Here is a 27,572-nt window from a genome sequence, read left to right as displayed (position 1 = left end):
AGCCTCCCCCTTTGTCTCTGCTTGGGTCGCCACTGCCGCCTGCATTTGAGCTCATACCCGCTTTTCTTCGCCTTTTGTTGTGTTGGTGGGAAAGGGCTGGCCTGCTGCGGGAACGCTTTACTTTCTCCAGCATAACAGGTCTATGTGCTGCAAGGCTGGAGAAGGGCTGGGACTACACCAGCTGGGAAGATCATGTCCTCCATGGTGCCACAGCCCATCCCTTGGGCCACTCGAGGAGGGAAAGGCAGGCCGAGTGAGTGGCAGGTTCAGTTTATTGAAGGTGGTGCTGCACAGTGATGCCCACTACAGAATGGGTTTCCACACACAGCGCTGGTCTCCCACACCCCATTCCCTCTCCAGATGATTCTGCCACCTGGTCCTAGGAGGGTTCTCTCTCCCTCCTACCTAACTTCCCATAGACATAGACTTCCTCCTTGAAAGCAGGATTGCCCCTTGAGTATCCCCTGACCCCTGGCCCCTTGGCTCTAGTAGGCCCAGAGCCAGCCACCTCCCACAAGAAGAGGCCCTGTTGGAGGGAGAGAGAATAGCAGTAGGGGTCAGTTACAGGCTTGATTTATTCACTCTGGTTGCCCTGGCCTCAGCTGAGATTGGGGTTGGACACTGGGGGAGATTTTCTCTTGCTCGTTTTCCTGGTTTGTAAGGTCTTTGTCCCATTCTTTTTGGCCTGGGAGGTGCTCTTCTCTCTCTTCTTGGGTGATGACTCCACAATATCTTCGCTGGAGGGCTCCTTTTTACCCCGTTCATAACTGTCCTCACTCTCCAGCTCTTCCCGACTTTCTGGGCTGGACTCTGATGTCCTGACTAGTTCTCTTGGGCTTAGTGATCGGCTCAAGTCTGGAGGGGAAGACTCTGATTTTGCCGGGCTTTTCTTCTTAATTATTTTGCCCTTGACTTTTTTCTTCAACTTTGCCTTTTCATCCACTATCTCATCCTCGTTGTCTTTCTCCTTCTCCTTTTTCTTCTTTATCTTCTTGATGGCCTTGCCCTCCTGACTCTTTTCTGTGGGGCTCTCAGAACGCCAGATGGTGATGGGCGCTGCTGAGTCGGGAGTCCTGGAGACCAACCCGATGTCTGGGTCAGTAGGTATGGCGGTGGGGCACAACTGAGTTGGGATGGAAGGTGGGGTCTCTTCCTCCTCCTCTTCATCCTCTTCATCCTCCTTCTCGTGTAGGTTATCTGTCCTACACACATGATGAATGGGATGGTGGATTACTGCCACAGAGAGAGGCCTGTAGCCTTTGCACCTGGGGGGAAGGGACAGGGAGAAATTCATGGAGCTGAAGCAGGGCACTCTGGAGTCCTGTCCCCATAGCCAGCTGGCACTCACCAGCTGTACCAGATCCGCTCCACACACTCTTCCTCTGGGATGAATTCAAAGCAAGGGGTATGGATGATGTTGAAGCAGGTTGAGCCCCGATCTCTGGAGCAGGTCGGGCCTACATCTCGGGATCTGCTACTATTTGTCTTCCCTGAGCAGTCTTTCAGCCTGCACACACCAGACTCTCAGCTCGGCTCCCATACCTCCATGACTCCCCAGGGGCCCAGAGGGACAGCCAGCTGCTTCTGGGCCTGGCCCAGGCTGCCAAGAGAGCTCCCCATTCATTGTTCTCGGAGCAGAGCAGGGTTTAAAAGCTGGGGCTAGGCTGGCAGCACCAGGCCAAAGTTGAAGAGGGAAACCTGAAGGGAATGGGTCCCCCATGAAGGGGGCCCTCACCTAGATTCACAGTCGCAGTGGCTGACAGCGTGCATGTGCCGGTTGTGGTGGCCACAGTCCAAGAAGGGGTGGATGATATGTCCAGCACACTGCTGGTGTTTCCAGCAGCACCTGTCAGTCTCCTGGAGTTCACCTGAGGGGAGAGGGGTCTAGGTCATTTGCAGGCAGCCGGGCACACCTCACTCTTAATGCTTCACCAAATTTCTCTGCCACCTGGTTCCCCCCAACAACTGTTACGATCAGAGGTGATGACCCTTGCTGTTCTGGGTCACCTTTATCTCTCCTGTGGATCCGACTGCTGGTCGTCACCAGCCACCACACTCCACAGTGCCAGGTAGGGAATGGCCATGTCTTTGTGTCTGGCAGACAAGCCCACAGTGGCAGCCTTGGTTCTGACACCTGCCCCTGCACAGGCCCAGGTGGCCTCTGGTGCCCTCCACCCAAATGGCACAGGGTGGTGGTTAGGCCTCTACAGCATTCTCCCTGCATGTTCTGGCTCTTCCATCTGCCTTCTTTCTCCTCCCAGCCCCCTCCCCTCCCCTCCCCCTCCACCTTTCTCTCTCCGTTCCGTCCCTGCTCTTGACTCATCAAAGTCAGTCTGGGCTGGAAGGTGCTTAGCAGCTGAAGGTAAAAAGAACTGACTGCTGCAGGCTGTCCTCTGACCTCCACAGATTGCCAAGGTGCCACACCCACACAAGTAAGTCTTTTTAAAAATTGCTTTAAGCAGGGCGGTGGTGGCTCAGGCCTTTAATCCTAGCATTCAGGAGTCAGAGGCAGGTGGATCTCTCTGAGTTCAAGGCCATCCTGGTCTACAGAGTGAGTTCCAAGCCAGCCAGGGCTACACAGCGAAGCCCTGCCTCCCAGGAAGGGGGTGGTGCTTTAAACATCACCTTCTCCTCCCAGAACCACAGAATGCTGGACAACCTGCCATGGCCTATGGCAGTCTGTGGATTAGGCAACGTGATACTGCATCCCTTTTCACAGGCACAGGGCGAGGATGCCTCCAGGGCTAGGGAAGGTTCCCACTTCTTACTGAGCTACATGAGTTTTTCATGGGGCTCCCAGTGCTTCATCTCTGACCTTGCTTAGGGATCCAGGCGACCCCTGATTTCCCTCTGCTCCTATCTAAAAGTAAACATGCCTCTCAACAGCCCTGCCTCCTGCCCCACGGAGACCCTCCAGCAGAAAGTCATTGACCCAGGCAGAGGGTACGGAAGCCCAGGTGTCTGTGTCCGTTAAAGTGCATGAGAGAGAGGACAGTAAGTGGTCTGAAGCTTACTCCTGGAGGCCTTCCCTTTCCCCCACAAGACTGAGGCTCCCAAGTTTCCACAGGACCCCTCACCCACTTTCTCTTGTGCCTTTTCTCCCCAGGGAAGTAAAGAGTGTGCACAGGACCTTGTTAAATTAAGGCAAAGGGCAGCAGGGAGGCATATGCTCGGAGCCTGGAGCCCAAGGCTTGGCTCTTTCACTTAATAGGGTAACTAACCTAAGACAAATTACTTCTCTGAGCCTCCCTTATCCACAGAATGGGACAGGGATAGCTATTATGCAAGGTTAGGAGGACTCAGTTCATGTTTGTGTACCATAAATTATTCTTCAAAGTTAAGGAGTGATCAGGACTCAAGGAAGGGGCCTTCTCTGGCACTGTAGAAGACAAGGTAAGAACAGGACAGCTGGGTCCTCCACAGTGTGACATGGTCCTGGGGACCACGCTCAGGTCGTCAGGTTATCAGCAAGCACCTTTACCCATGAGCCATTTCACTGGACCCTGGGGCATCTGGGTAATCCCATCAAGATCCCTGCCCTCCGCCAAGTGTTAGCTCTCACAAGTAAGGGGTAATGTAGCCTGTGGGGGCCATAGGTCCCCTGGACTCACCTTCAGAGGAGAGGGAAGACACATCACTGCTGGACTCCACACTGGCCAGATGTCCTCTCCTCCAGCTGGGCAACCTGCTTATATCTGAGAGAGCACAAAATGGCAGCAGTGACAGCAGCCGCCTCCCCCAGCATTCAGTCACTAACCTTCCTAAGATGGGTGCTGCGCCCAGACACAGACTGGGCATGCAGGGATTTAAAAACCAAGCTGCTGTTCTCCAGAGGCTGAGAGGGGCAAGGAGACAGAGGTGAAGAGGTCCATGGCATCAGTGTGGTGAAAATGGGGGAGGGGGGTGGGCACCTGCCAAGATAGGAGGGTGAAGAGCTTCAGTGGGACTAACTGGAGGGACTGGGCAGGGAGGGCAGTGCCACAACTTGCCCCAGGTGTGTGGAGCCTGGTCAGAGGATGGCCCGGGCAGACCACAGGTTTGTAGGGTTCCATAGGATGGACCCCATGGCCTCATGCATGCTAAGCAAGTGTTCTGCCGCTGAACCATAGGGTTAGCTTGTTAGGAATTAGAGAAGCACCCTCCTTAGAAAGTGAAGCATGGAACCAGCTGTCGAGACACTGTCATCCCAGCACCTAGGAGGGAGAGTCAAATGTTCAGGGTTATCCTCGGCTACATACTGACTTGAAGGCCAGTCTGGGCTACATGAGACCTTTAAAAAGAATGAAAGAGAAGCCAGGAATAGTAGCCCAGCACTTAGGAGGCAGAGGCAGGTGGATCTCTGTGAGTTTAAGGCCAGCCTGGTCTACAGAGCCAGTTCAAAGCCAATTGGTTATGCAAAGATCACTTTCTGAAAATTCTTAAACCACTACTGTTCCCCTCTGTCCTCTGCAGATAAGGTCACAGTCGCTGCCTGTGGCTCCCTCTATCTGCTACTTCAGCCTGGGGAAGAAGGTGCCCCAGGGTCCTAGTGCCCCAAGCCTGTCTAATGTATGGAATGTTACCTCCCTCTTTACTGTTTTTCTCCATGACAGGCTACAAACATTTTCTTCTTTTTTCTTTTGTTTTTGTTTTTTGTTTTTTTTTTTAAGACAGGGTTTCTCTGTTTAGTCCTTGCTGTCCTGGAACTTACATTTTAGACAAGGCTAGGCTTGAACTCAGAGATCTGCCTGCCTCTGCCTCCTGAGTGCTGGGATTAAAGGTGTGTGCCACCAGTGCCCAGCACACTATGAACATTTTCAAATAGGACACTCCTCCAACACTTTTTTTTTTTTGCCACTTCTTTTTGTTTTGTTTTGTTTTTTGAGACAGGGTTTCTCTGTGTAGCTTTCCTGGATCTCGCTCTGTAGACCAGGCTGGCCTCGAACTCACAGAGATCCGCCTGCCTCCAACACTTTTTCTACTACATGCATATTCCCCCTTTCTTTTCCAAGTCAAGTTTATTCATTCACCGACATTCACGAAACAACTCTACTAGGCAGTGATGACGAGGCCATATAGCCCCACCTTCAGTGGGTTCAGACCCCCTTCCTTCTCAGTGGTCTGCTAGCAGTTTCTCAATAGCCAGCCCCAGCCCCGGCCTTTTTCTCTTAACTAATAACCAATCACTCCCTTGCAAACTGTTTCTTGGACTTCCATGAAAGCCCTCATCTTTAACTGTTGGGAGACAGGGTTTCTCTGTGAAGCCTTGGCTGTCATGGAACTCACTCTGTAGACCAGGTTGGCCTCCAACTCATAGAGATCCACCTGCCTCTGCATCCCTAGTGTTGAGATTAAAGTCGTGCACCACAATACCCAGCTTGATATTTTTTTTATTTTTTTTGTGTTGTATATTCTAGATATTAATCTTCTATCAGATGCATTACTAGCATAGATTTTTCTCCCATTCTTAGGCTGTCTATTTACTTGATGAACTGGTTTTGTTTTGTTTTGTTTGCCACATAGAATTTTTTTTTTTACTTCCATGAGATCCCATTTGTCAATGGTTGATCTTATTTACTGATGGACTTTTGTCACATTTAGAAAGTCCTTCCCTAATGCCTTTTCTTCAGGTAGATTCAGAATTCCAGGTCTCACATTAAGGTCTTTGATTCATTTGGAATTGGTATCGTGCAGGGTAAGAAAGCAAGACTAGCTTCATTCTTTTACATGTGGCTATCCAGTGTTTCCAGTGCCTTTTCTTGGAGAGGCTGTCTTTTCTCTGGTGTGTATTTTTGTCTACAGTTAGGTGGCCGTAGCTGCATGGGTTTACATTTTTTTTTTTTTTTTGAGACAGGGTTTCTTTGTATAGCCCTGGCTGTCCTGGAACTCAGAGAGATCCGCCTGCCTCTGCTTCCCGAGTGCTGGGATTAGAGCTGAGGATTGAACCCAGGGCCTTGCGCTTGCTAGGCAAGCGCTCTACCACTGAACTAAATCCCCAACCCAACAAACTTTTTTTTTAGGGGGTGGTTTTCGAGACAGGGTTTCTCTGTAGCTTTGCACCTTTCCTGGAACTCACTTGGGAGCCCAGGCTGGCCTCGAACTCACAGAGATCCACCTGCCTCTGCCTCCCGAGTGCTGGGATTAAAGGCATGCGCCACCACCACCCAACACAACTTATTTTATTATATTCTATTCCATTGATCTATGTGTATATTTTGAGCAAGTACTATGTTGTTTTTGTTGCTATGGCTTTGTAGTATCACTTGAACTCAAGACATGGTGATACCTCCAGCACCTTACTCAGGATTGCTTCAGCTGTTAGCGGGTTTTGACTTTATTTTTCTGTTTCTGTGAAGAATGGCATTGAAATTTTAAGTTGGATTACATTGAATCTGCAGACTGTTTATGGTAAAATTTGCCATTTTCATAGTATTAATTCTTCCAACCCATACAAATGGGAGGTCTTTCATCTTCAGTGTCTTTAGTTTCTTTACTCGGTGTTGTGAAAGTTTCAGCCGTTGAGTGGCTTCCTGGATCAGGCTTATCCCCAGAGTTTCTTGTTGCTACTTCAGGTAATTGTGAGTGAGGTTATTTCCTTATTTTCCCGGCATTTATCCTGAGCCTATGTGTGTGGGCATGCACGCCACAGTGTGCATGTGGAGGGCAGAGGACAGCCTGCAGGGGTCAGCTCTCTCCTTCCTCCATGGGGGCCTGAGGACCAAACTCCCGCCATCAGGCTTGGTGCCTTTACCTGCTGAGCATCTCACTACTTGATATTCGTTTCTGTAATCTAATTTTGTAACCAGCCACTTTGTTGAAAGGATCAATTATACTACATTTTTCTGGTGGGATCCTTCTTGTCTCTTATGTATAGGGTCTTCTCTCCAAATAATGATACATTTTTATGTCCCTTTTATTTCCTTCTGTTGTCATATTGCTCTAGCTAAGACTTCAAGCACTATTATGAAGAGTAGAGATAGCCGGGTAGTGGTAGTGCACACACCTTTGATCCCAGCACTCGGGAGGCAGAGGCAGGCGGATCTTTGGGAGTTCCAGGCCAGCCTGGTCTACAGAGCGATATCCAGGAAAGGCTACACAAAGAAACCCTGTCTCAAAAAACCAAAAAAAAAAAAAAAAAAAAAAAAAAAAGAAGAAGAAAGAAAGAAAAAGAAAGAAGAAATAAAAAAAAAGACTACCTCTCACCTTGGCTGCTCTCCTGACGTTTTCTGACGTTTTACAGTGCTGGGGCTGGAACCCACCCAAGCGAAACCAACTCCCACCTGAGCCACTGCCTGCTCAGCTGCAGACTGATTTTCTGAGTATGCACAGCCAATAGTAGTCTCTTGAACATTCCCAACGTATCTTAAAAAATTATATCCCAAACCAGGTGGTGGCACACGCCTTTAATCCCAGCACTTATGAGGCAGAGGCAGGTGGGTCTCTGTGAGTTCAAGGACAGCCAGGACTACACTGAGAAACCTATCTCAAAAAAGCAAAACAAAAGAAAAAAGAAAAGAAATTGTGTCCCATACACACACACACCTACCAGCTTCCCACCACCTGTGCATTTCCTGTATCTTACCCTTTTCAGAAAGTAACGGACATTTCAGCTAGAAGTCAAGGGCGAATCCTCTCACTTCCACGCCATCTCAGCCATCACTGTCCACCCTTGTACCTTCCTGTGCCTTCCTTTGGAGCCCTGTCATCTCTTGTTTGTCTGTTTGTTGTTTTTGAGGCCGAGTCTCACTGTGCAGCCCTGGCTGGCCTGCCTCACTTACCTCTGCCTCCTAAGTGCTGTGGTTAAAGGTTTGAGCCACAAAGCCAAGCGCAACCTCCAACATCTTTGCCTGGTCTCCCCACCTCTGGTCCTCACTCCCTTTCCTCAGTCCTCCCCATACAGCCAAGTTGAGTTTTGTAGACTATCAACTGGCCTACCACACTTCTTCCCCTCTTCCCTGCCTGCCATATGCTGGAATTGTAGGCATGTGCCACCAGGCCTGGCTTACATCCTGCCTTCACCATGCAGTGCCGGGTTTTTATCATGCCCTTGGGATCCAGGACCTAGTTCTTTCCTTGCCGACAGTTCTTCCCACCCCTCACTTTACCATTCTCTCTCCCCTGCTGCTCTCCCAAGTGCTGCCTGCTCAACTCACTGGGAAAATGTTGCTCATGATGGCACACATTTGTAATCCAAGAACTTGGTAGGCTGAGGCAGGAGGGCTACCCTGGGCTACACAGCAAGACATTGTCTCAGATAAACACCAATCTATCCAAGTGGAATTAACTGTGTGCTTTATGTGCCCACTGACCTGCTGCCATAGTTCTAGGAACTGTGACATTCCTGTATTTACTTAAGAATAATAACCATATTCATCTGCCTCCATATACAGAGAGCCATGGAGATAGCTCGGTCATTGTTGGCTGACTGAGTGTATATGTTCAGTCTCCTGCTAGAATGCATAAATTCACTATTTGAGCCTCAAAGAGTCTGTTCCTGGTTCAAACCTGGGTACTGTGTTTTATCTTTTTATATATTTTTTTTCGAGACCATTTCACATAGTCACATCCTGGCCTAGAATTCCCCAGTTAGTGCAGGCTGGCCTTGAATTTATAGTAGTTCTGCCTTCTTGTCCCAAGTCCTGGAATTACCGACATGAGCCACCTTGCTCACTTTATTTATTTACTTATTTATTTTGACTGGAGCTGTGTTTTAGAAGAAGTAGGGGAAGTCTCTGGTAATCAGATTCAGGGTTTCATACATGCTGAGCAAGCATTCTTACCTATAAGCTGTGACCCCAGCCCCCAGCTCTCCTGGGGGAGATTCCCAGGATGTACATGCTCACAGTGCTAAATCCTAGAGTGGGCTCTTAAAGTGTGACTTCAAATCTAAATTGAATAGCTAGGGACCCAGACCCAGAGAGGCTAAGTAGCCTGCCCAGGATGAAAGGTAATCGACAGTAGAGGCAGGAGGAAAGCACTGGTCTTCTTGGCTCCCTAGCCAGTGCGCTTTCAGTCCTGTGTTCTTTGTTGGCTCCAGAGACACATAAGCCAAAGGTCACCCTATGCCGTAAACTCCAAAGCCGAGTCTTAATACTAGATTCCGCTCCCTATCCAGTCGTCATCCCCTACAACGCTCGCTTTTAATCCCCAACCTTGCTAATTCCTCACTGCTGATTTTTCTCACTCCAAATCCACAGCTTCCCCTCTTCAGTGTGAATCCTAGTCACTCTAGTAAGGGCCTGTGCCTAGGTCAGGATCAAACTACGCTGGTTTTCCTGCCTCTATGAACAGGCCTTGTAGATGCTGACACCCACCATCAGCTGTATGGGAGGGAAGTAGGGAGGATGGAAAGGGAGCGGGATTGAGAAAGGCAGCCTGCCCCTCTGTCTGCAGAGGATGGAGGGCAGCTGTGACCGAGGCAGCCCTCCAGAGCTCCTGCAGCAGAATGAGGACGAATAATAGCCTGAAAGGGAGAGAAACGCTGTGGTCTCTTCCTTGGGACAGGTAGCAAGGGTCAAACTCAAACTCACTGGTGATGCTCATTTGTAGAGGATCCTCCTTGTCCTGCGAAGCCCCTCCCCTCCTGTGAGGCCCAGAGGATGGGCACAGAGCAGCCAAAAGGAGACAGTGTGAAGAGAGGAGAAAGGAGGAAACTAAGTAAGAGAAGGGTGCAAGGGGCACTGAGTCTTCTCCTGGGAAGTGTCTCCCAGGCTCAGGCCCCATCTTAGAAGTGATTGTGATGTCACTTGTGGAATCCTCAGACTCCTTCCCACACTCAAGGTCAATGGAACCGATCGCCCATCCCCGGCACCAGGGTGAGCAATGGGCCGGGGAGAGGGGGATGGTGTTTGCCGGAGCCTCGCGCCTCTGGGGCAGCGGGCTAGGCCAGCGGCTGACTGCAGCCTAATGCTCTGTAGTTGCGCCTTGGCACGGGAGCGATTGCTCCTGGCCAAGGCAGGCGATCTTACAGAGCCCCGCCCAGCCGCGCCCCCAGCCTTCTGCCCCGCCCCTTTACCGGTGCTCTCGCTCTTGTCCCAAATGTCAGTTTTGCAGCCAGGCTTTTCCTCAGTCCATCTTTTAATCGTTAGTGTCGTCCTGACCCACATCGTTGTCAGCCCAGTTCTTCCACAGGACTCTACCTCGTAGAGTTCAACGTTGAACCTCAGCGTGGTGGAGCCCTCGGCCCAGCTGTAAACTCCAGTCCAGCCCCTAGCTCCGCCTCATGCTTACCCAACCCCCAGCCCGCCTCCCCCCTCCCCGTCTTCCAGCCCGGGTCTAAGCGTCAGGCGTGTTCTTCATCCGGGATTTCCAGCTCCTTCCAGGTCCCTTTCGTCACGCCCTTAACGCCAGTACCTGCTTTTGCCTTTACATTACAGACCCTGCACTCAGTCGCATGCCTAGCTCTCCCTGGTCCCTACTTCTAGAAAAACCCGACAGAAATCCCCGCCCCGAGCAGGTACTGGCCCCGCCCCTTTCAGTCTCCAGAGGCTTTGCACTTGGGGACCCGCCCTGCCTTCCAGGGCGAGGCCCGGGCATCCACAAGGTCCGCCCCTGACAGTTCAGAGAGTAGTCTTCTTGAAGGTGGATTGCGGGTGTCCTGGCTTTGGTTCCCCGTGATGACATGATGGCTCTCCTCCACTGTGTATGGTACCTCCCCACACTCCACTAGACCATCCACTCCAGCTCCCCTTCCTCCAGTCCCATAGGCCTCTTGGTTCTGGGCCCCATACAGCTAATTCTCCTGTTTAGTCAGTAAGGTGGCCTACGTTCATAGCAACCTCATCCCAGTACGCACCCTTTACATCCTCAAACACAGCATGTACGCTAGTATATCACACACAAGGATGCCAAGACGACACACAGTACACAGACCTAATTTAACAATGTGTGCACCCGCCCCCACACGTGCAGATCACAGAACTCTACACGCAGGCCTCTGGGAGCACTCCAGTACTGAGGTTGCTTCTCACATGCACACTGAATTAACCAGCTCTGTACAAGGCGGAACCAGAGCTGTGGGAGCAGAGATGGAAAAAAGATACAAGTGGATGAGAGATGCTTCGTAGATATTCCACACAGCTTATCTCTCAGTTTCCCTCCAAGCAGCTTCCAAAACCAAGATATGTGTGCCTCAAAAAGCAGAGGACAGGGCTGGAGAGATGGCTCAGCGGTTAAGAGCACTGATTGCTTTGCCAGAAGACCCAGGTTCAATTCCCAGCACCCACATGGCAGCTCACAACTGTCTGTAGCTCCAGTTTCAGGGGACCTGACAACCATGGCAAAACACCAATGCACATCAAATAAATTTTAAAAAATATTCTTGGGGTTGGGGATTTGGCTCAGTGGTAGAGCGATTTGCAAGCGCAAGGCCCTGGGTTCAGTCCTCAGCTCCGGAAAAAAGAAAAAAAAATTATTATTATTATTATTTTTTTTTTTTTTTTTGGTGCATTGGTGTTTTGCCTGTATGTTAGTTTGTGTGAGAGTGTTGGATCCCGGTTATAGACAGCTCACTTTTAGCTCTAGCTCACCTTTAATTCAAACACTCAAAAGCAGCTTTGAGTTTGAGGCCAGCCTGGTTTTCATAGTGAGTTCTAGGACAGCCGGGATTATGCTAAGAGACGCTAACTCAAAAGAGGAAAAAATAAAAAAAAATAAAAAGCAGGGACAAGGCCAGGTGTGATGGCATTGTGCCTTTAATCGGGAGGTAGAGGCAGGTGGATCTCTGAGGTCCAGGTCATGGGGCTAACCACGAAACCCTATCAAAAATAAACATAAACCCGAGGCTCCTCCTTCCCCACGCGTATTTAAGCCGTCAGGACTGCTTGAGAGAGACTCGCAGATAAGCTGAACTGCCTGGAAGAAAGACCCTCCAACCTCTTCAGCCGTCTGAAGGCTGTGCACCAAGCTCCAGGTTCCATAAGCTGGCACTCACTGGGGTAGCTTTTGGTGATGCAGCTGAATCTGAGACATCTCGAATATTATTGTAGGACCAGCCTTAATAATATTCTCCCTAGGGGCCCAGAAGAGAAACTACAAATGGTGAGAATTATTTTCGGGAAAAGAATCTAAGTACACTGAGCTCTTTGTCCATCTACTTTATTCCTCTGGGATAAAATCCTATCTACACAGCTCCAGTTCTGTTCTCGTGCCTGGCTCCTCTCTTGCCTGATTTCTCTCCATATTTATCTACTGTTCCTTCTAAGTTCTATATTAATTCTCTCATCTTAGTTCTGCCTCATCTAGGTTCTTCTCATCTTTCTTACCCATCTAGTACTTCCCCATCTGGCTCTTCCTCACCTTCCATCTCGTCCTCAAGTTCTCCATCTAGTTCTCCAGTTCTCTTCTCCGTCTAATTGTTCTCTGAAGATAAAACTGCCTTTTTATCCCTTTGACCTTATCTCTCCAGCTATCTCTGCTCCTGCCGTTTCTGGTGACTGTGCTCCATCACTAGGCAACTTGGCTAGGCAACTTCCATCACAGCTCGATGTACCTGTAAGTTGGAACCCTTTAGTTCTGAGTTAATTGTTAAGGGTGGATCTAAACCTAGAGATAAGACTTTGGAAAGGAGAAGGCTAAGTTTAGCACACCCGCCAGGCCTTCTCAAACAGGTAGTCTGGATTCTTAAGTCTGTTCTAGAGAGCACAGAGAGATCTCTGATAAGATCCTTTCACTGTCCCTCTGGGTATGGTCCTGGCCAGATGCTGCTAATACAATAGTTACAGAAAGGCCTGAAATTAGGGGTCCTGGCTGCGATACTGCTCAGAAGGTCATCTAAATATTCCTTTAGTAAAGGGGAGATTGTGCCCAATAAATGATGAAAAAGCAGCCGGGCGGTGGTGGCGCACGCCTTTAATCCCAGCACTCGGGAGGCAGAGCCAGGCAGATCTCTGTGAGTTCGAAGCCAGCCTGGGCTACCAAGTGAGCTCCAGGAAAGGCGCAAAGCTACACAGAGAAACCCTGTCTCGGAAAACCAAAAAAAAAAAAAAAAAAAAAAAAAATGATGAAAAAGCTATAATAGCACACAAGAAACTCTTAGCAGGAAACAGCTGATAATCAAAAGCCAAATATCACCAAGGCTCCTTGAGTCTCAGCTTGACCTCTGGAAGGCCCTTGGCTTCTCCCAGGTATTAGCTTTGTCATAATCAGCTGAAATCCCACTTCATATACTTTTACAGCTTGCAGCATAGACACTCACTGACACTCCTGTAAGTAACCTGAATAAAACTCATGGGTTCCCCAACTTGGACTTAGAAGATACATATGCTTACTGTCATCAGTTCCCACCTGGGACAAATAGAGGTTTGATCATGTCTCTCCCTAGGGACACTGTCACACAGTACTCAGGTACATAGTCATTTCTAGGTCAGGCTGGCCTACAAGAGACCCTTGCCTCAAAGAGAGGAGGAGACAGAGAGGAAGGAAAGAAGACAAATGATAAAGAATAAAAAGGGAAATTATTCAGATTTTAGCTCAATGTGGATCCAAAGGATACAATAAGTCCTCTAAAACCTGGTCTCTGAGGTGTCAGCCAAGTGTGAGCCCTGCCTGTCTCAGCAGGCAGGAATGGACAGAATCTCCACGGGGTTCCAGTCCCTAAAGCACTCCATGTCCCCACTCGTTCCACATTATCCCCTGAAAAGGACTCCATCGCAGAACATGCTAATAACAGATTTTAATGCATAAGGCACAATATAAGGCTGGAATTATTAAGCATCATCATACATAATGGGCCCAGCGGGCTGAGCAAAAGCAGCAGGAACACTGGCCCCCCACCAGGCACCCTGGAGAGCCCCAGAGGGGTCAAGGGTCATCCAGTCTTTGGCATGGTGCCTGGGGGCAGGAAGTGACTAGCATGGTCCCAGTAACCCTCTGGGGGCACTGCCTTCAAGGGGCAGTTCTTTGGTCTGGAAAACGTCAGTGCAAACGTCCAGAGGTTGAATTCTGAAGCAGTCGGTGTGGCACAGTGCCCCAGGAATGGGCAGTTTCTGGGCAGTCCTCACTCTTCAGGGACAGCACGTGGCCTTTTTCTTGCTGGCAGTTAGGTAGAGGTTTTTGTCATCACTGTTGATGCCTGGAAAAGGGTGGGAAATGTATGAATGAAGCAGGATTGGAGGTCCCTCCCCTTGCTCTCTGCCACCTCCAACCCGGGAAGTACTTACGGACAACATCCCCAATGCGCCGAGCCCCTGACTTCTCCAGCTCAGCAAGGACATTGGCCTCAAAGGTCAATGCTGCCACACGGAAGAAGAATTCCCGGACATTCTCACCTGACATGGGGAGCAGAAATGGTTGCTCAGGGGAAACAGTATGCCTAGAACACTGGACCCAGCTCCAGATGTGGGAGTGAGAGGTGAGCAGGCACACCGCAGAAGGCTGGGGTCCCCAACTCACCAGTGAGGGAGGACACTGCCCAATACTCAGCCTTCATCTCTTGGGCCACCTTGAGGGCATCCTTCTCCATTAGGGAATACTGAGCAGGAGTCTGTGAGAAAATCGGCGTCAGATTGGTCGCGGGTCCCCTCACCAAGTTGGGAAGTTCCCCCACTGGTACACTCACACTCAGGTCCTTCTTGGAACCCACAAGGAACAGGAGCACGTTGGAAGGGTCATTCTCCTTGAGTGCGTCAGCGAGCCACTGCCTGCCACAGATGGTGGACAAGCAGTAAGAAATGAGTGAGCCCGACAGACCCCATCCACCATCTTCCCAGTAATCTCCAGTTACTAGCTCTGGGTTTTCTCTTTGCCCCCCCACCTGGATGACTCAGAGGATTGATCCCAGTTCCCCATGTATTTGCTGGCAGGTGCTCTAGCACGCAGCTACAGACACACCCTCTTTTTCTGACCACCTTCTCGACACCCTCCCTGGACTCTCCCACCGGGTTCCGGGCACCCTCACATACTTGGTATGCTCCAGGGATGCCACGTCATTCAGGTTGAAGACGATGATGATGGCTGTAAGAGGGACAGAAACAGCTCCAAGGCTGGCAGAGAGACAGTCGCCTGAGGCTCGTTTTCCCTACCCCCCCCCAGCTCTACTTGGAAGCTCCATGTGCTCGCTCCCAGACTGCCCGCATTCCAGGGCCCAAGGCGTACATACCTTGGGCTCCTCGGTAGTAGGTGGAAGCGATGCATTTGAACCTCTCCTGCCCAGCAGTGTCCCAACTGGAAGACAGAGGAGTAGGACCTAGCTAACAGGGTGGGCGCAGCAGGGTGACCAGGCGAGCTGGCAGGGGTGGACGGGACACTCACAGTTGGAGACTGAAGGGGACACCCAACACTTCAAACCGCTCCATCTCAAAATCCACCCCGATGGTGGCCTTGTAATTTTTGTCAAAGGTGTCTTTGCAGAACCTGGGGAGGCACCAAGGAGCCTGTAGCACAGACGGCCTTGTTAAGACTGACCCTGCTGTGTCCTTGCCCAGCCAAGCTCCAGCACCCGGTTACCTATTAATGAGACAGGTCTTCCCCACGGACAGGTCTCCCACAACGATGACCTTGGATATCTTAAATCTGCTGGACAGAGGAAGTGAACGTCAGCTTTTCACCCTAGGGGGTTCTAATACTCTTACTGGGTCTTAGTGGCACCTACGCAGAAAGGTACATGACCATCGACAGCAGGCCTCCCTGGGGGCCTGGAAGGTCCTGCACAGACGTGCTGGGGGGAGCAGTGTTCAACATTAGGGACTTTCACCTTCTCTTTCCCTGGGGTGTGTGCGTTGGGGGGGGGGGGCTGGGAGGGGTCGTGATGGCCCAGGGTTTTACACACATTAGACAAATGCTCTCCCTCTTTCTCTGAGCTGCACACACCCAGCCTAGAGACTATGGATGATGTATGACCTCCCCATGGTGAATGCCTTCCCCATAGGCTCGAAACAACCTCGTTGGGAGGAAAGGGGAGAACGTCAGAGCTGAGGCATGCATAACCACGTAGCCTCAAAGGGGTCGGTCATTCGAATGCTTTCAAAGTTTCTTGAGTATTTTCTTTTTTAGTTAGGGGTGTCCCTAACTCACCCCACGGTGCCTGTCCGGTGCTCCTGGCAGGCGCAAGTGACGCGGGGGTGGAAGTCTTTGCGCACGTGCAAAGCGGCCTCCTTCCTCAGGCACTGAGAGGGACATTGTGAGAATGATGCTTTTGTCCCGCCATCAAGCAGCCGGAGGTTGGGGGTAGGGTGGGAAATGGACCACCCAGGAACAGCGGGCTTTGCTGGGCGACAGGGCTGGGCCCAATCCAACTGCTCGGGTGCCACCTCTCCCCGCCCACGCTCCGCTACAGCCAGAGGCCCGACGTGGCCCTGGTGCCTACCTGGGGCAGCTCCGCCAGGACGCGGTCCCTCCGCACGGGCGCCAGGATGTTCATCTTGTCTGCGGCCTTGGGGGGCTCCCCGGGAAGGCGCGGAGGCCTGATCCGCCCCGGCGGCCCGGGCCCGTGGGGACCCGACGATCACCCGCGGCCGCGGGGTACCGACAATCACCCGGGGCCACGGGGAGCCTGCAGGAGCCCTCGGCCTCGGAGACGCTACGACCACCGCGGGCCAAGGGGACGAGACGATCACCCCGGGTCTGGGAGAGCCTACAATTACGCGAGCCCGGGGCGTTCCGAAGACCACTCGGGGGCGGGGAGACCCCCCTGCCGCTAGCTGTGGGCGGGGAGTCGCGTCCCGGGGAGCCCGGGCCCTCGTGGACCCTACAATGACACGGGGTCTGACAGCTCCTACGATAACGCGGGGCCGCGGAGACCCGACGACAACTCGGGGCTGGGATGGCCCTACCATAACAGAGCGGCCTGGGGGCTCGGGGCCGCCCCGCCACACCGGGTCAGTGCGCGCAGGGGCGGCGCTGCCGACGCCCGCCAACGGAGAGAGGAGGGGGCGAGGGCCCTGGACCCGGGGCGAGCGAGGCCTGCCGTCCCACTCCGTTCCCACTCCGCGAACGCTGTAACGCGATCCCCGGAAATTCCTGGAGAAGGGCCGCCCCCTGCCCCGCACCCCGCCGCTCCGGGGCTAGCAGCCGCCCCAGTCGCGGCCCTCGCCACCCCCCTCCTCTCTCCTTCCGCGCGCTGCCCGGGCTCTAGCTCGCGGGCCAGATTCCTTACCCCACACCACGACTGCCTCCACCCAGGAGCCTTTCCAGACTGGTATCCCCTAAACCTCTTTCCCCTTCATCTCCCTGTCGGGGCTGCATCTTCCTTGGGACCCCTTACCCAACGGAACTGGTGATGGGGAACCGGTGCCTGTAGCTCAGCATCTGGCAAGCCCCAGAGCCGCCGAGGGGAAAAGGGGGAGAGAAGGGGCCCAAGGAGAGGCGGCGCTTCCCTCCACGACTCCAGGCCTGGAACATGACTCATACAGTCTGCCCCTGCTTGCCCTTCTGCACCCAAGAGGTGGGACGAAGCGCCTAAAGGGGGTGCCAAGATCAGAACGAGGTGTCCACCAAGGACCTGACATCTCAGATCTGCTGTTTTCCCCGTCGAGCCTCCTACCGAAGAGGATGAAGAAATGTTAGGTAGACTGGAATTCCTCATCACAATTCTGGGACTCTAGGAGTCCCTTCTAATACCGGTGTTCACTCCCCCCCCCCCATTAGAACAGTCAAAACCAAAACAACTTTTACTTTTTGCGCGCCGCGCAGACACATTCCCACACACACACACACACACACACACACACACACACACACACACACACGAAGGAGGAGGAGGAGGAGGAAGAAGAAGAAAAGAAACTGTTGAAGAAGAAGAAGAAGAAGAGAAGAAGAAGAAACTGTTATACGTCTGGAGCTAAATTTGAAGATTCGAAGATGAATGGAACACAGTCCAAAACAGGGACGACTACTTCAGAGTTGAAGACAAATTATTCACAGGAAAAACTAGGTTATCCTAGAGCAGTGGTTCTCAACCTGTGGGTCGCTGTCCCTCTGGGTCATCTAAGACGACCAGAAAATACAAATATTTACATTACACTCATAACTAGCAAGATTACAGTTATGATGTAGCATCGAAAATTATTTTATGGGCCAGGCGGTGGTGGCACACGCCTTTAATCCCAGCACTCTGGAGGCAGAGGCAGGCGGATCTCTGTGAGTTCAAGGCCAGCCTGGGCTACAAAGTGAGTCCAGGAAAGGCGAAAAGCTACACAGAGAAACCTTGTCTCGAAAAACAAAACAAACGAAAAATTTAAAAAAAAATTTTAAAGAAAATAATTGCAGGCGTCTCCATGACACGTAAGGTGACCTGCTGACGTCCCACGCAACCTAAGTCAGAAGCTCATTTTTTAGTAAAAGGGGGACCTGTAGAGCCCTTGCCCCCGTTGCCTTGCTTGCTGACCTTGACCTTGATATCCTTCCTATACTAATTCCCTGCTGGGTTCCACCTTCCTGAATGCTTAAGAGAAGTTCCTTATCTGTGTATCCTGCATAATGGGCGTTAACAGCCTAGATGCAAGATTGTAAAACATTGGTAGGAAACTTCTGCCCTCCGGGGTTCTCCCATTGTGCTGTAAGCCTGTATTTAAGACCTCCTCCCTCCTTCAATAAACGGCATTCGGCGTTAAAAAAAAAATTAAAAGAAAATAATTTTATGGTTGGAAGTCACCACATGAAAAACTGTAAAAAAAAAAAAAAAGGTCGCAGCATTAGGAAGGCTGAGAACCACTGTCCTAGAGAAATCATATGCTGTTTCAGCTGTGTCTAGAACTACTTTAGGAGTATTACTAAAGTCCAGTAAGCTGGCTCACACCTGTGATTCCAGCACTCATGAGACTGGGCTACAGAGTGAGATTTTTGTCAAAAAATAAAAAAACTGGATGTGGTGACCTCCGCACTTGGAGACAGAGGCAGGCAGATCTTTGTGAGTTTGAAGCCAGACGGATTTACTTAGCGAACTCCAGGCAATCCAGAGCTGGATAGTGAGATCCTGTCTCAAAAAATGGAAGGCCAGGTGGGTGGGGTGGCACACGCCTTTAACCCCAGCACTGGGAAGAGGAGGCAGGTGGATCTCTGAGTTCAAGGCCATCCTGATCTACAAAAAAGGTACCTCTGGGGGAGCTGGAGAGATGGCTCAGGGGTTAAGAATGCTGACTCTTCTTCCAGAGGACCTGAGTTCAATCCCCAGCACCCACAACATGGCAGCTCACAACTGTCTGAAACTCCAGTTTCAGGGGATCCCGACACCCATGGCAAAAGCACAAATGCACATAAAACCAAAATAAAATATATTAAAAAAAAAAAAAAGGTAGGTCTGGAGAGACAGTTAAAGGATTAAGGACAGTGACTGCTCTTGTGGAAGGCAGGGCTTCTGTTCCCAGTACTTACATGGCAGCTCACAACCCATCAATAACTCCAGTTCCAGGGGAGTGTATACTCTCTGCTGGTCTCCTCTGGCACCAGGCACAGATGTTCACAGACATACACACAGGCAAAACATTCATATGCATAAAATAAAATTGCTTTAAATATTAAGTACTATAGAATGATTCAGCAATTAATAGTGCAAGCTGATTGTTTTTTTTTTTGTTGTTGTTGTTGTTTTGAGACAGGGTTTCTCTCTGTAGCTCAGGCTGGCCTTGAACTCAGACATCCTCCTGTCCCTGCCTCCAAGTGCTGGGATCGATAGTTTCCACCACCACTGCCCAGATATACATGCTGTTCTTATAGAGGACCTGAGTTCAGTTCCCAGCACCCACATATAGTAGTTCACAACCACCAATAACTCCATGTCCAGGATATCTGAAACCTTCTGCTTTTCTGGGCACCTACACACAGGCACACAAATGCAGACAGACACACGTAAGTAAATAAAACCTTAGGGCCAGGTGGTGGTGGCACATGCCCTTAATCTCAGCTCTCAGGAGGCAGAGGCAGGCAGATCTCTGTGAGTCCAAGGTAAGTTCCAGGACAGTCAAAGCTACACAGAAAAACCCTGAATCAAGAACCATCCCCTCCCCTCAAAAAACTATTTGTTTTTGAGTTTTCTAAACAGGGTTTCTCTGTGCAGTCCTGGCTGTTATAGAACTCACAGAGACCCACCTATCTCTGCCTCCCAAGTGCTGGATTAATGGCATGCACCACCACTGCCTGACATAAATAAAATCTTTAAAAATTACACTAAAAATATTTGGAAAATTGTGTGTGTGTGTGTGTGTGTGTGTGTGTGTGTGTGTGTGTGTGTTGTGTCTGTTTTGTAGCTCTTCTGGAACTCTCTTCCATCTCATGCTCCGTTTTTTCTCTGCCACCCAACCAGTGTGGTAATAACTAAATCACATCTGTCTGGACCCTCAATTTTCCACAGATGCCATATGGAGAAGTTAGAGAAAGTCCTGTTCTAACATCACACAGCTTTGCTTCTCCTCTACCTGTGTCCCATTGCATTCTATGTGTACTTTGTTTATTTGTAGTGATAGTCTCGCTTCATGTAGCACTGGCTGGTCTGGAACTTACTATGTAGAACAGGCTAGCCTTGACTTTGTGTCCACCTTTTGTCTCAAGAGTGCTGGCATTATGGATGTGCCTAGAAGGGCTTCAATCTATTTGTCTGTCTGTCTATCTATTTTTTTGAGATACAGTTTCACTACATATGCCTGGCTAGATTGTAAATTGCTATGTAGACCAGGCTGATCCTGAATTTACAGAGATCTGCCTGTCTCTACCTCCTGGTGCTAGATTAAAGGTGTTTGCCACCACACCAAGCTACAAATTATATTTAGTTGTTGTTTTCTTTCCTTTTTTTGAGACAGGGTCTTTCTATGTAGCGTTGGCTGTCCTGGATCTTGCTATGTAGACTAGGCCAGGCTTGAACTGCTGGAACTAAAGGCATGTAGAGTCCACAATCAGCTTTAAAATTCTTTTTAATACTGTCTATGTGTGGGTATGTGTCCACAGAAGTGTAGCTACTAGGAATCCAACTCAGGTCGTCTGAAAGAGAAGTACATGATCTTTTTTATTTTTTTATTTTTTATTTTTTTTGAGACAGGGTTTCTCTGTGTAGCTTTCGAGCCTTTCCTGGAACTCACTCTGTAGCCCAGGCTGGCCTGGGCCTCCTGAGTGCTGGGATTAAAGGCGGGCACCACCACCGCCTGGCGAAGTACATGATCTTAAGCTTCTTTCCAATTTCCCAAATTGTATTTTTCCCAGTTGGTAGTGTTACTGGCTTCTAACACGGCAAATTTCTTCCCTAAGGCTGGAAATTGCTCAATGAAGTGGCAAGGACCAGACTCAACCAGCAGGTGCTATATCCACCCACAGACTTAAGCCTAGAGAAATAAACTTGGATCTTTCAAAAACTACTAATCCCAAGAAAAACCTTGCGTCCGGGTGAAAAAAAAAACTACAACTCCCATGAAGCCTTGAGGCCTTTCGAAGGGACGAGTGACGCATGCTTGATCTCACGCTGGGAAATTAAATGGGACTGCAGTTCCCAGGAAGCGGTACATTACGGATCACCCAATCAGCGCTATGCATAAACTATCGCGAGGCTTTGATGAGACTTCATCCTATAAGCTCATGGGAACGAGAATAAGCAATCCTTTTCGCCAAGATGGCGCCGAAAGCGAAGAAGGAAGGTGTGTTGCTGCATGGGGCTGTGGCGGGTTGGCCCGGGAGATCGGCACGGCGGACTCACGGGGAAGATGTCCGCTGGGCTAAGCCATGTTGGACTTGTTCTGGAGCTACTGTCGCGATTAGCCGCCCCGCTGCGGTGTGTGAGCACCGCGTGCGCCCAGCCGCATGGGCTGCTTCCAGTGGAGGGAGTCGGAGAGGCGACCCAGCCGGCATCCCTTGCCACTGATCACCGAGCGGTTGGCTTTGGGGAGCTACTTAACATCCACAGGGTGGCGCTCCGTGTCTCCAGACCTATAAAGGATGCCCCCTTCCCCCCCCCCCCCGTTATTCCGGGGTTCATTATCTTCGCTTGCCAGTATCGTGCATATGATGGAAAAAACTTAAAGTCTCCTGAGACCTGTGATGTCTTCAAAGGAACCACTGATGCGCGTGTTGACAGGGCCGCCGGAAGGGATCGATTTATGAACGCTACACTCTAACATTTCCTTCTCTCGCAGCTCCTGCCCCTCCCAAAGCCGAAGCCAAAGCGAAGGCCTTGAAAGCCAAGAAGGCGGTGCTGAAAGGCGTCCACAGCCACAAAAAGAAGAAGATCCGCACGTCACCCACGTTCCGGCGGCCCAAGACCCTGCGGCTCAGGAGGCAGCCTAAATATCCTCGAAAGAGCGCGCCCAGGAGAAACAAGTCAGTACCGACCCCAAACCTACTGGTATGCCCTAGGGCACTAGGGTTGGTAGTTTACTACCCACTCGGTAGCTTACCTTATCAATGTGCTGTTCTGGTGGAAGCGTGAGATCTTTGTATGTTAATTATTAACGTGATCAATATTTGAAAGTCTACTTCAAGGAGATGCTGCTTAGGGTTCCAAGTGTCATGGCATTTCTTGAGAATGAGGGGAGTGGGTTGGTTAATTTATCTGCAATGGGCAGTGATGACCTAATTAATCTTGTGTAGAGATAAACTTTCAATTAACTATCACATTTTAGCACTGTTCAAAGGAAGTTTGGAGAAAAAGATAAAACGTGTTTACTGAAGAACACATAGGGTTGTGTATGTGGGGGAAGTTCTTCAGAGTCACCTCATTTTCCTGTTTGGACCTAGAATTTTGTCCGATATGAGTCCTGACCTATCTTCAAAACCAAAGTTGGCCAGGTGTGGTGGCACACGCCTTTAATCCCAGCACTCAGGAGGCAGAGACAGGTGGATCTCTTGAGTTCGAGGCTAGCCTGGTCTACAGCGCGAAATCTAGGACAGGCACCAAAACTACCCTGTCTCCGAAAAGAAAAAAAAACCCTTAAAGTAGTTGGATGAGAAAAGCTTGACTCCTCAGAATTTCAAGGAAAAGTCTCCTGACTTTTCAGGTTATCCTGAGGCTTAGACTAGCTGTTGACTTTTGGGCTGGGGATGTAGTTCATTAGGTAAAGCTGTTGAATTCCTGGATTCAGTCTCCGGCACTACATAGGTCCTGTGTGATGGTCAACCAGTAATGCTTGGAGGTTGAGGCCAGAGTATCTGAAGTTAAAGGCATGTGATCTATGGGACCCTGTCTCAGACCATGAGGGGTGTGTGTGAACTTGGTGGCTCTTGGGTTTGAATATAGCTTGTCTACATTGTAAGGCCCCATCTCAAAAATTAGTCTGTAGAGCATAGCCAACCTTTTAACACAAGTTTCTCTTGTCTTTTTTTTTGGGGGGGGGGTGCGGAATCTGTCCTAGTAAAGAGCTAACATGGAACACCAGTGGGTGAATGTGCATGAATTAAGCATGATTTTCTAGTTTCTTCAAAGGGTGAGGACCCGTAAAGTATAGAGAACAGGCAAGTTTTGGCTCTAATGCGGAGTCTACCCTTAGGAGGGTTCAGGTGCATGTGATGACATTGTTTAGCGACCAAAGTCTGATAGAAATGATTGCTATTATTGTCTGATGCACCTACTCTCCTAGATTTGGGTCCCAAAGTGTAGCTCCTCTTGAACCCCGGGCCCAGGGCAGGTTACTCCATTTTGTTCTTCCCATCCATGCTAGGCTTGACCACTATGCCATCATCAAATTCCCCCTGACCACTGAGTCAGCCATGAAGAAGATAGAAGACAACAACACACTTGTGTTCATTGTGGATGTCAAGGCCAACAAGCACCAGATCAAGCAGGCTGTGAAGAAACTCTATGACATTGATGTGGCCAAAGTTAACACTCTCATAAGGTGAGTGGTCCCCGGCAGAAAGCCTGTGTGGGTTCACTAAACTGTCCTGCCTTTCATGGTGACTCTTAGAACCCTCTGCGCAAATGATGGAAAACTCAATGTTTGGAAAAGAATGACACCAGCAAAGGAACCACTGATGCAGCAGAGGGGTGGCGGCGGGATGTGGGAGGGCTGGGGTCTGTGAGAGCATCCAACTGAGGCTTCCTTCTCCACTCAGGCCTGATGGAGAGAAGAAGGCATATGTTCGGTTGGCTCCTGACTATGATGCTCTGGATGTTGCCAACAAAGTAAGCATCTTATCCACAGTCCATTCTCCTGTGTAGATGCTGTATCTACACTCAATCCTGCCTTTTCTCCTAGCAAGCCTCACCCTCCCCATCTTGCCATCCCAGGTCACCTAACCTAAACATTACAGCTCCACAAACATACCTTTTTTTTGTTTGTTTGTTTTTCAGATTGGGATCATCTAAACTGAGTCCAGCTGGCTAATTCTAAATATACTTTTTCACCATAAATAATGCTGCTTGTCTTTTTTTCAATTTCTAATTGGGCTGGTGACATTGTCATACTGTGTATGCACTAAGGTAATGGTGCTTATATATAGTGGGTCCTGGGGAAGCCCCCAGCTCTGAGCAAAAAAAAAATTGTTCTCAATCTATTTACTCCATTGGAACATACCATGATGCCACTGTTAAGGCTCCCAGGCTCAAGTACCAGAAGTATTTATTACTCCAGACAAGTGTTAGTTGTCCTGGGACATGCCTCCATCAGAGGTTCAGAGCACAAGCTTTACAAGAGTTCCTTCTTTTATCCCTGGAAGAGGCTGTTGTGAAACCAATACCAGAGTTTGGAAGAGCAGAGGGGTTATTTTAGAGTCGTCAGCATCCATTTCGGGGTGGTGTGGGTTGGCTGGCTTTTGGACAGTGTCTTGTCCTCACCCATTCTGCTTTGCCCAACCGGTTGGTCTGCTTCCCTCAACCCTTGCCCAAGAAGGACTTCAGAGAAGAGCTTTCATTAGTGTTTTCAATAGTGTGGGTGTAGGCGTGAGGTGAGAAGGCTGGCCCAGAATACACCCAGGCTTGAGGCAGAGTCCTAGTTTATGTTACAAGGCTGTTGGCTGGCCGTGCTTGCTGTCCCTGCTACGTGTCCTGGGTTATCCTTTCTCACTCAGTCAAGAATTTGTCTTTGTGTTGGCGGCTGGGAGCACGTTGAGGGCAGAAATCGGAGCGGAGAAGGCGGGAAAAGTAAATGAGAATCATCAAGTCCAGCATGAGCAGAATGACCAACAGAAACGTTCCCAGGTTCCTCTGACCAGCATACTGCAGGAAGAACTTGGTGAGGTAGACCTGAGGGGCCAGGCGGAAGAAAAAGTACATGACCAAGTTGACATACTTGTTGACCCGGTAGAGGAGATGGTCCTGGGCGTTGTTTATCTTCATCATCATCCTTAGGGTGAGGAAGATGTTGCTGACTTCCACCAGGAGCGTCAAGACGCCACCACCAACAAAGCTTTTCCAAAAGATACCAGAGAAGAAGGCACCCATAGCCTAGGGGGCAAGTAACAAGGGCTGTTTTAGGAACACTGAAAAAGGTGCCATACCGTTCCAGGGCACAGGAAACCATCCAACAGCTGACTTGTTTTCATCCACTGGGATTAGACTTTGCCCAGTGGGGTCTAGCTCTGTAGGACATTCCTAGTCGGTTTACTTAGATAGTAGGTGACCCAGGCTCTCTGACCCTGGGAGAGCAGCAACATTGAGACTCCTAGGCAACCTAGAAGTCTGACACTCCTGGGGTTAATAAGATGGCCTCCCTCCCTGGCTCAAAGGGTAGTGACCACATCTGCATCACACCACTGGCTTCTCACCATGACATGATGAACAAGGTATTCCCAAGAAGCTCGAGTCTGTTTACTAACCACAATGTCCACCGTGTCGTGGATGAAGTATCCTAGTAGGGAAAGAAGAACAGACTGAATACGCTTAGCTGCCTTCCAGCCTCTTACTCCCAGCCTCTTTGGGCATAACCTACCTGCAGAGAAGCAAACAAGCAAATAGCCAGAAAGTGACCACGACGTCTCCATCTCCACCAGCATTTCAGGGGTTTGCCATAGGCTGAAATGGAGGAAAGGGATGTTCTCGCGGTTGCAGCCTCCCGGAGGACCCTCGCCTCCCCCAACACTTGCCAGTCCCAGGGCACTCTGGGCGCCCACTATTGGCTGATTGGAGAGTGAGGAGGGGCTTGGCCGAAGCCCAGGTACCTCGGGTTTCCCACAGCCGTTCTTGGTTGGGTAGTTTTCCAAACAGGGAATCAGGTGAGCTCCTTGGCGTCTGTTCACCCGTGAGTGATGGGAATAGCAACAGGGAGAATAGTCCGAGCACCCCGCGAAAGATCCCACGGCCATCTCACTGCCCCGGGTTGTTCACTCACCACAGTAGTGCCCAGATCCCTGATACAATGGAGTGGGTGAAGGAGACGAGGAGGTTGTGCCAACGCCAGGTACGCAGGGGGTCGGTGCGCACGTGAGCAGGCAGGGGCAGGCGACAGAGCGCGCGCCGGAGTGCCCGGAAGGTCAGCGTGGCGCCCAGGAGCAGCGGCCAGGCGGGGTGCAACAGTAGGTGCATGCTGGTCCTCCCTGCCGTCTGTCTGTCCGCCCTTTAGGCCGACTCCTCCGGCAGTTCTGGGAACACTACTCCGTCTCTGGCCAGCGCGCCACGATCGCCTCTACCGCGGGCCGCCAGACCCACAGTTTCGCGGAGCCCTCAAGGCCCCTTCGCTCCTCCCCGCGCTCCCGGCGAGGCCTCTGCCCGCCCCTGCCGCCCGCGCCCCCGCCCCGCCCCGCCGCCTGCCCCCGCCCCTCGGGCGCCTCTGCCGCGAGAAGGGCGCGAGCCCCGTGTCCCCCGGGGCCCCGCCCGGATCCCGCCGACTCGGAGCACGTAGGGGTTGTCCCCGCCATCGCCGCCGAGGCACCCCTCTCCGGCGCCTCCCGACAGCCGAAGGAGTGCTCGGCTCCCCTCGTGCGTCCAACCTCACTTTCCCCGCGGCCACCGGCTCGCACAGCCTGGGCGGGTACCGCGAGAACGCTCCTCTCTCAACTCTTTTTTTTTTTTCCAGGGCAGAGCTGGGCGGGACCATCACACACCAGCTTCGGCTAAATCCTGGTCCTGGGGGATAGCGAGCGCCGCCTCGGACCACGGACCCGCCCAGACTCGATTCCTCTCCAGGACCTAGACCGACGTGTTGACCTGCCTCTCCCGCACCCCCGTACGAATGGTGCTTGGGAACTGTTGAGTCACCCATCATCACACCTCTCCTCCCCACCACTCTTGGGCTTCTGGAGCCTAGCGGCTGTCACAGTCCTCCCTCAGACAGTCCCAACCCTCTTCTGGCTCCTTGGAGGCTGGGGCGGGGAAGGCTGCGGATTTGCCCAGACAGCTGGGGTGACCCTCTCTCCAGGGCAGCGGCCTGAAGCAGTTGCGGCTTCTGGCCACTAGGTGTCAGCCTGTCCTCACTGTGGTGCGGGGTCCGAGCCCGCCTCACAGTGAGTAAGGCAGTTTTGCGTAGCGGGATTTGCAGACCCCGAGGAAAAGCCTAGAGCTGGTGCGGCAAGTGAAGCGGTGTGCTTTAGGGAGGTGGAAATAGAGGACGCGAACAGAAAGTGGGGACTAAAACAGTATTTTAGAAGGAAAAAGACAAAACCCCAGCTCGGACACCCAGGGGTCAAAGCATTTTGGGTGTTTGCTGTCTTCCCTGATGGTTCCCGGTTTACACATTAACCCCCGTGGAGCTCCACGATCACCCAAGCTCCGGTCGGTTACTAAGTGACAGCATGATGTCTTGGGTGAG

General features: G+C 51.0%; 4 protein-coding genes and 3 non-coding genes across 12 annotated transcripts; 4 read left to right on the top strand and 3 right to left on the bottom strand.

Moving 5' to 3' along the window:
- Positions 1–557: 557 nt before the first annotated feature.
- Positions 558–10,403, bottom strand: Proca1 (protein interacting with cyclin A1). 4 transcript variants are annotated; one of them, XM_015996246.3, is made up of 5 exons: positions 9,995–10,303; positions 3,612–3,695; positions 1,736–1,868; positions 1,349–1,507; positions 558–1,265 (listed from the first exon to the last, which is right to left on the bottom strand). In XM_015996246.3, exons 1-5 carry the CDS (start codon positions 10,083–10,085, stop codon positions 599–601), a joined length of 1,134 nt encoding a protein of 377 aa, XP_015851732.1. In that variant the 5' UTR covers positions 10,086–10,303; the 3' UTR covers positions 558–598. The 4 variants fall into 4 exon arrangements, with proteins under 4 accessions (XP_015851732.1, XP_042138382.1, XP_006977527.1 ...); XM_042282448.2 differs by lacking the exon at positions 9,995–10,303 and adding an exon at positions 9,510–9,707; XM_006977465.4 differs by lacking the exon at positions 1,349–1,507 and having other exon boundaries at positions 9,995–10,403.
- Positions 10,404–13,636: 3,233 nt separating this feature from the next.
- Rab34 (RAB34, member RAS oncogene family) lies at positions 13,637–16,904 on the bottom strand. Of its 2 annotated transcripts, none has more exons than XM_015996247.3 (10): positions 16,283–16,904; positions 15,991–16,082; positions 15,424–15,492; positions 15,229–15,330; positions 15,077–15,141; positions 14,880–14,931; positions 14,537–14,618; positions 14,371–14,461; positions 14,139–14,246; positions 13,637–14,050 (listed from the first exon to the last, which is right to left on the bottom strand). In XM_015996247.3, the coding sequence occupies exons 1-10, from the start codon at positions 16,334–16,336 to the stop codon at positions 13,983–13,985; spliced, it is 783 nt and encodes a 260-aa protein (XP_015851733.1). In that variant the 5' UTR covers positions 16,337–16,904; the 3' UTR covers positions 13,637–13,982. The 2 variants fall into 2 exon arrangements, with proteins under 2 accessions (XP_015851733.1, XP_006977526.1); XM_006977464.4 differs by having other exon boundaries at positions 13,836–14,050; positions 15,424–15,489; positions 16,283–16,485.
- Positions 16,905–21,150: 4,246 nt separating this feature from the next.
- Positions 21,151–24,244, top strand: Rpl23a (ribosomal protein L23a). The gene is made up of 5 exons (XM_006977462.4): positions 21,151–21,533; positions 22,029–22,212; positions 23,550–23,726; positions 23,944–24,013; positions 24,182–24,244. The coding sequence occupies exons 1-5, from the start codon at positions 21,509–21,511 to the stop codon at positions 24,194–24,196; spliced, it is 471 nt and encodes a 156-aa protein (XP_006977524.1). The 5' UTR covers positions 21,151–21,508; the 3' UTR covers positions 24,197–24,244.
- Positions 21,892–21,960, top strand: LOC121831885 (small nucleolar RNA SNORD42). Its single transcript, XR_006075482.1, has one exon. It is a non-coding gene; the product is annotated as a small nucleolar RNA SNORD42 (small nucleolar RNA).
- LOC121831900 (small nucleolar RNA Z17) lies at positions 23,388–23,457 on the top strand. Its single transcript, XR_006075495.1, has one exon. It is a non-coding gene; the product is annotated as a small nucleolar RNA Z17 (small nucleolar RNA).
- LOC121831886 (small nucleolar RNA SNORD42) lies at positions 23,804–23,868 on the top strand. Its single transcript, XR_006075483.1, has one exon. It is a non-coding gene; the product is annotated as a small nucleolar RNA SNORD42 (small nucleolar RNA).
- A 188-nt stretch (positions 24,245–24,432) lies between the features above and the next one.
- On the bottom strand, positions 24,433–26,517 carry Tlcd1 (TLC domain containing 1). Of its 2 annotated transcripts, none has more exons than XM_006977461.4 (4): positions 26,157–26,517; positions 25,758–25,840; positions 25,594–25,676; positions 24,433–25,273 (listed from the first exon to the last, which is right to left on the bottom strand). In XM_006977461.4, exons 1-4 carry the CDS (start codon positions 26,348–26,350, stop codon positions 24,890–24,892), a joined length of 744 nt encoding a protein of 247 aa, XP_006977523.1. In that variant the 5' UTR covers positions 26,351–26,517; the 3' UTR covers positions 24,433–24,889. The 2 variants fall into 2 exon arrangements, with proteins under 2 accessions (XP_006977523.1, XP_015851736.1); XM_015996250.3 differs by lacking the exon at positions 26,157–26,517 and adding an exon at positions 25,987–26,123.
- Between the last annotated feature and the right edge of the window lie 1,055 nt (positions 26,518–27,572).

This window comes from Peromyscus maniculatus, chromosome 8 (assembly GCF_049852395.1).
Source record: "Peromyscus maniculatus bairdii isolate BWxNUB_F1_BW_parent chromosome 8, HU_Pman_BW_mat_3.1, whole genome shotgun sequence".
Lineage (NCBI taxonomy): Eukaryota > Metazoa > Chordata > Mammalia > Rodentia > Cricetidae > Peromyscus > Peromyscus maniculatus.
This window is presented reverse-complemented; position numbering and strand designations above follow the sequence as displayed.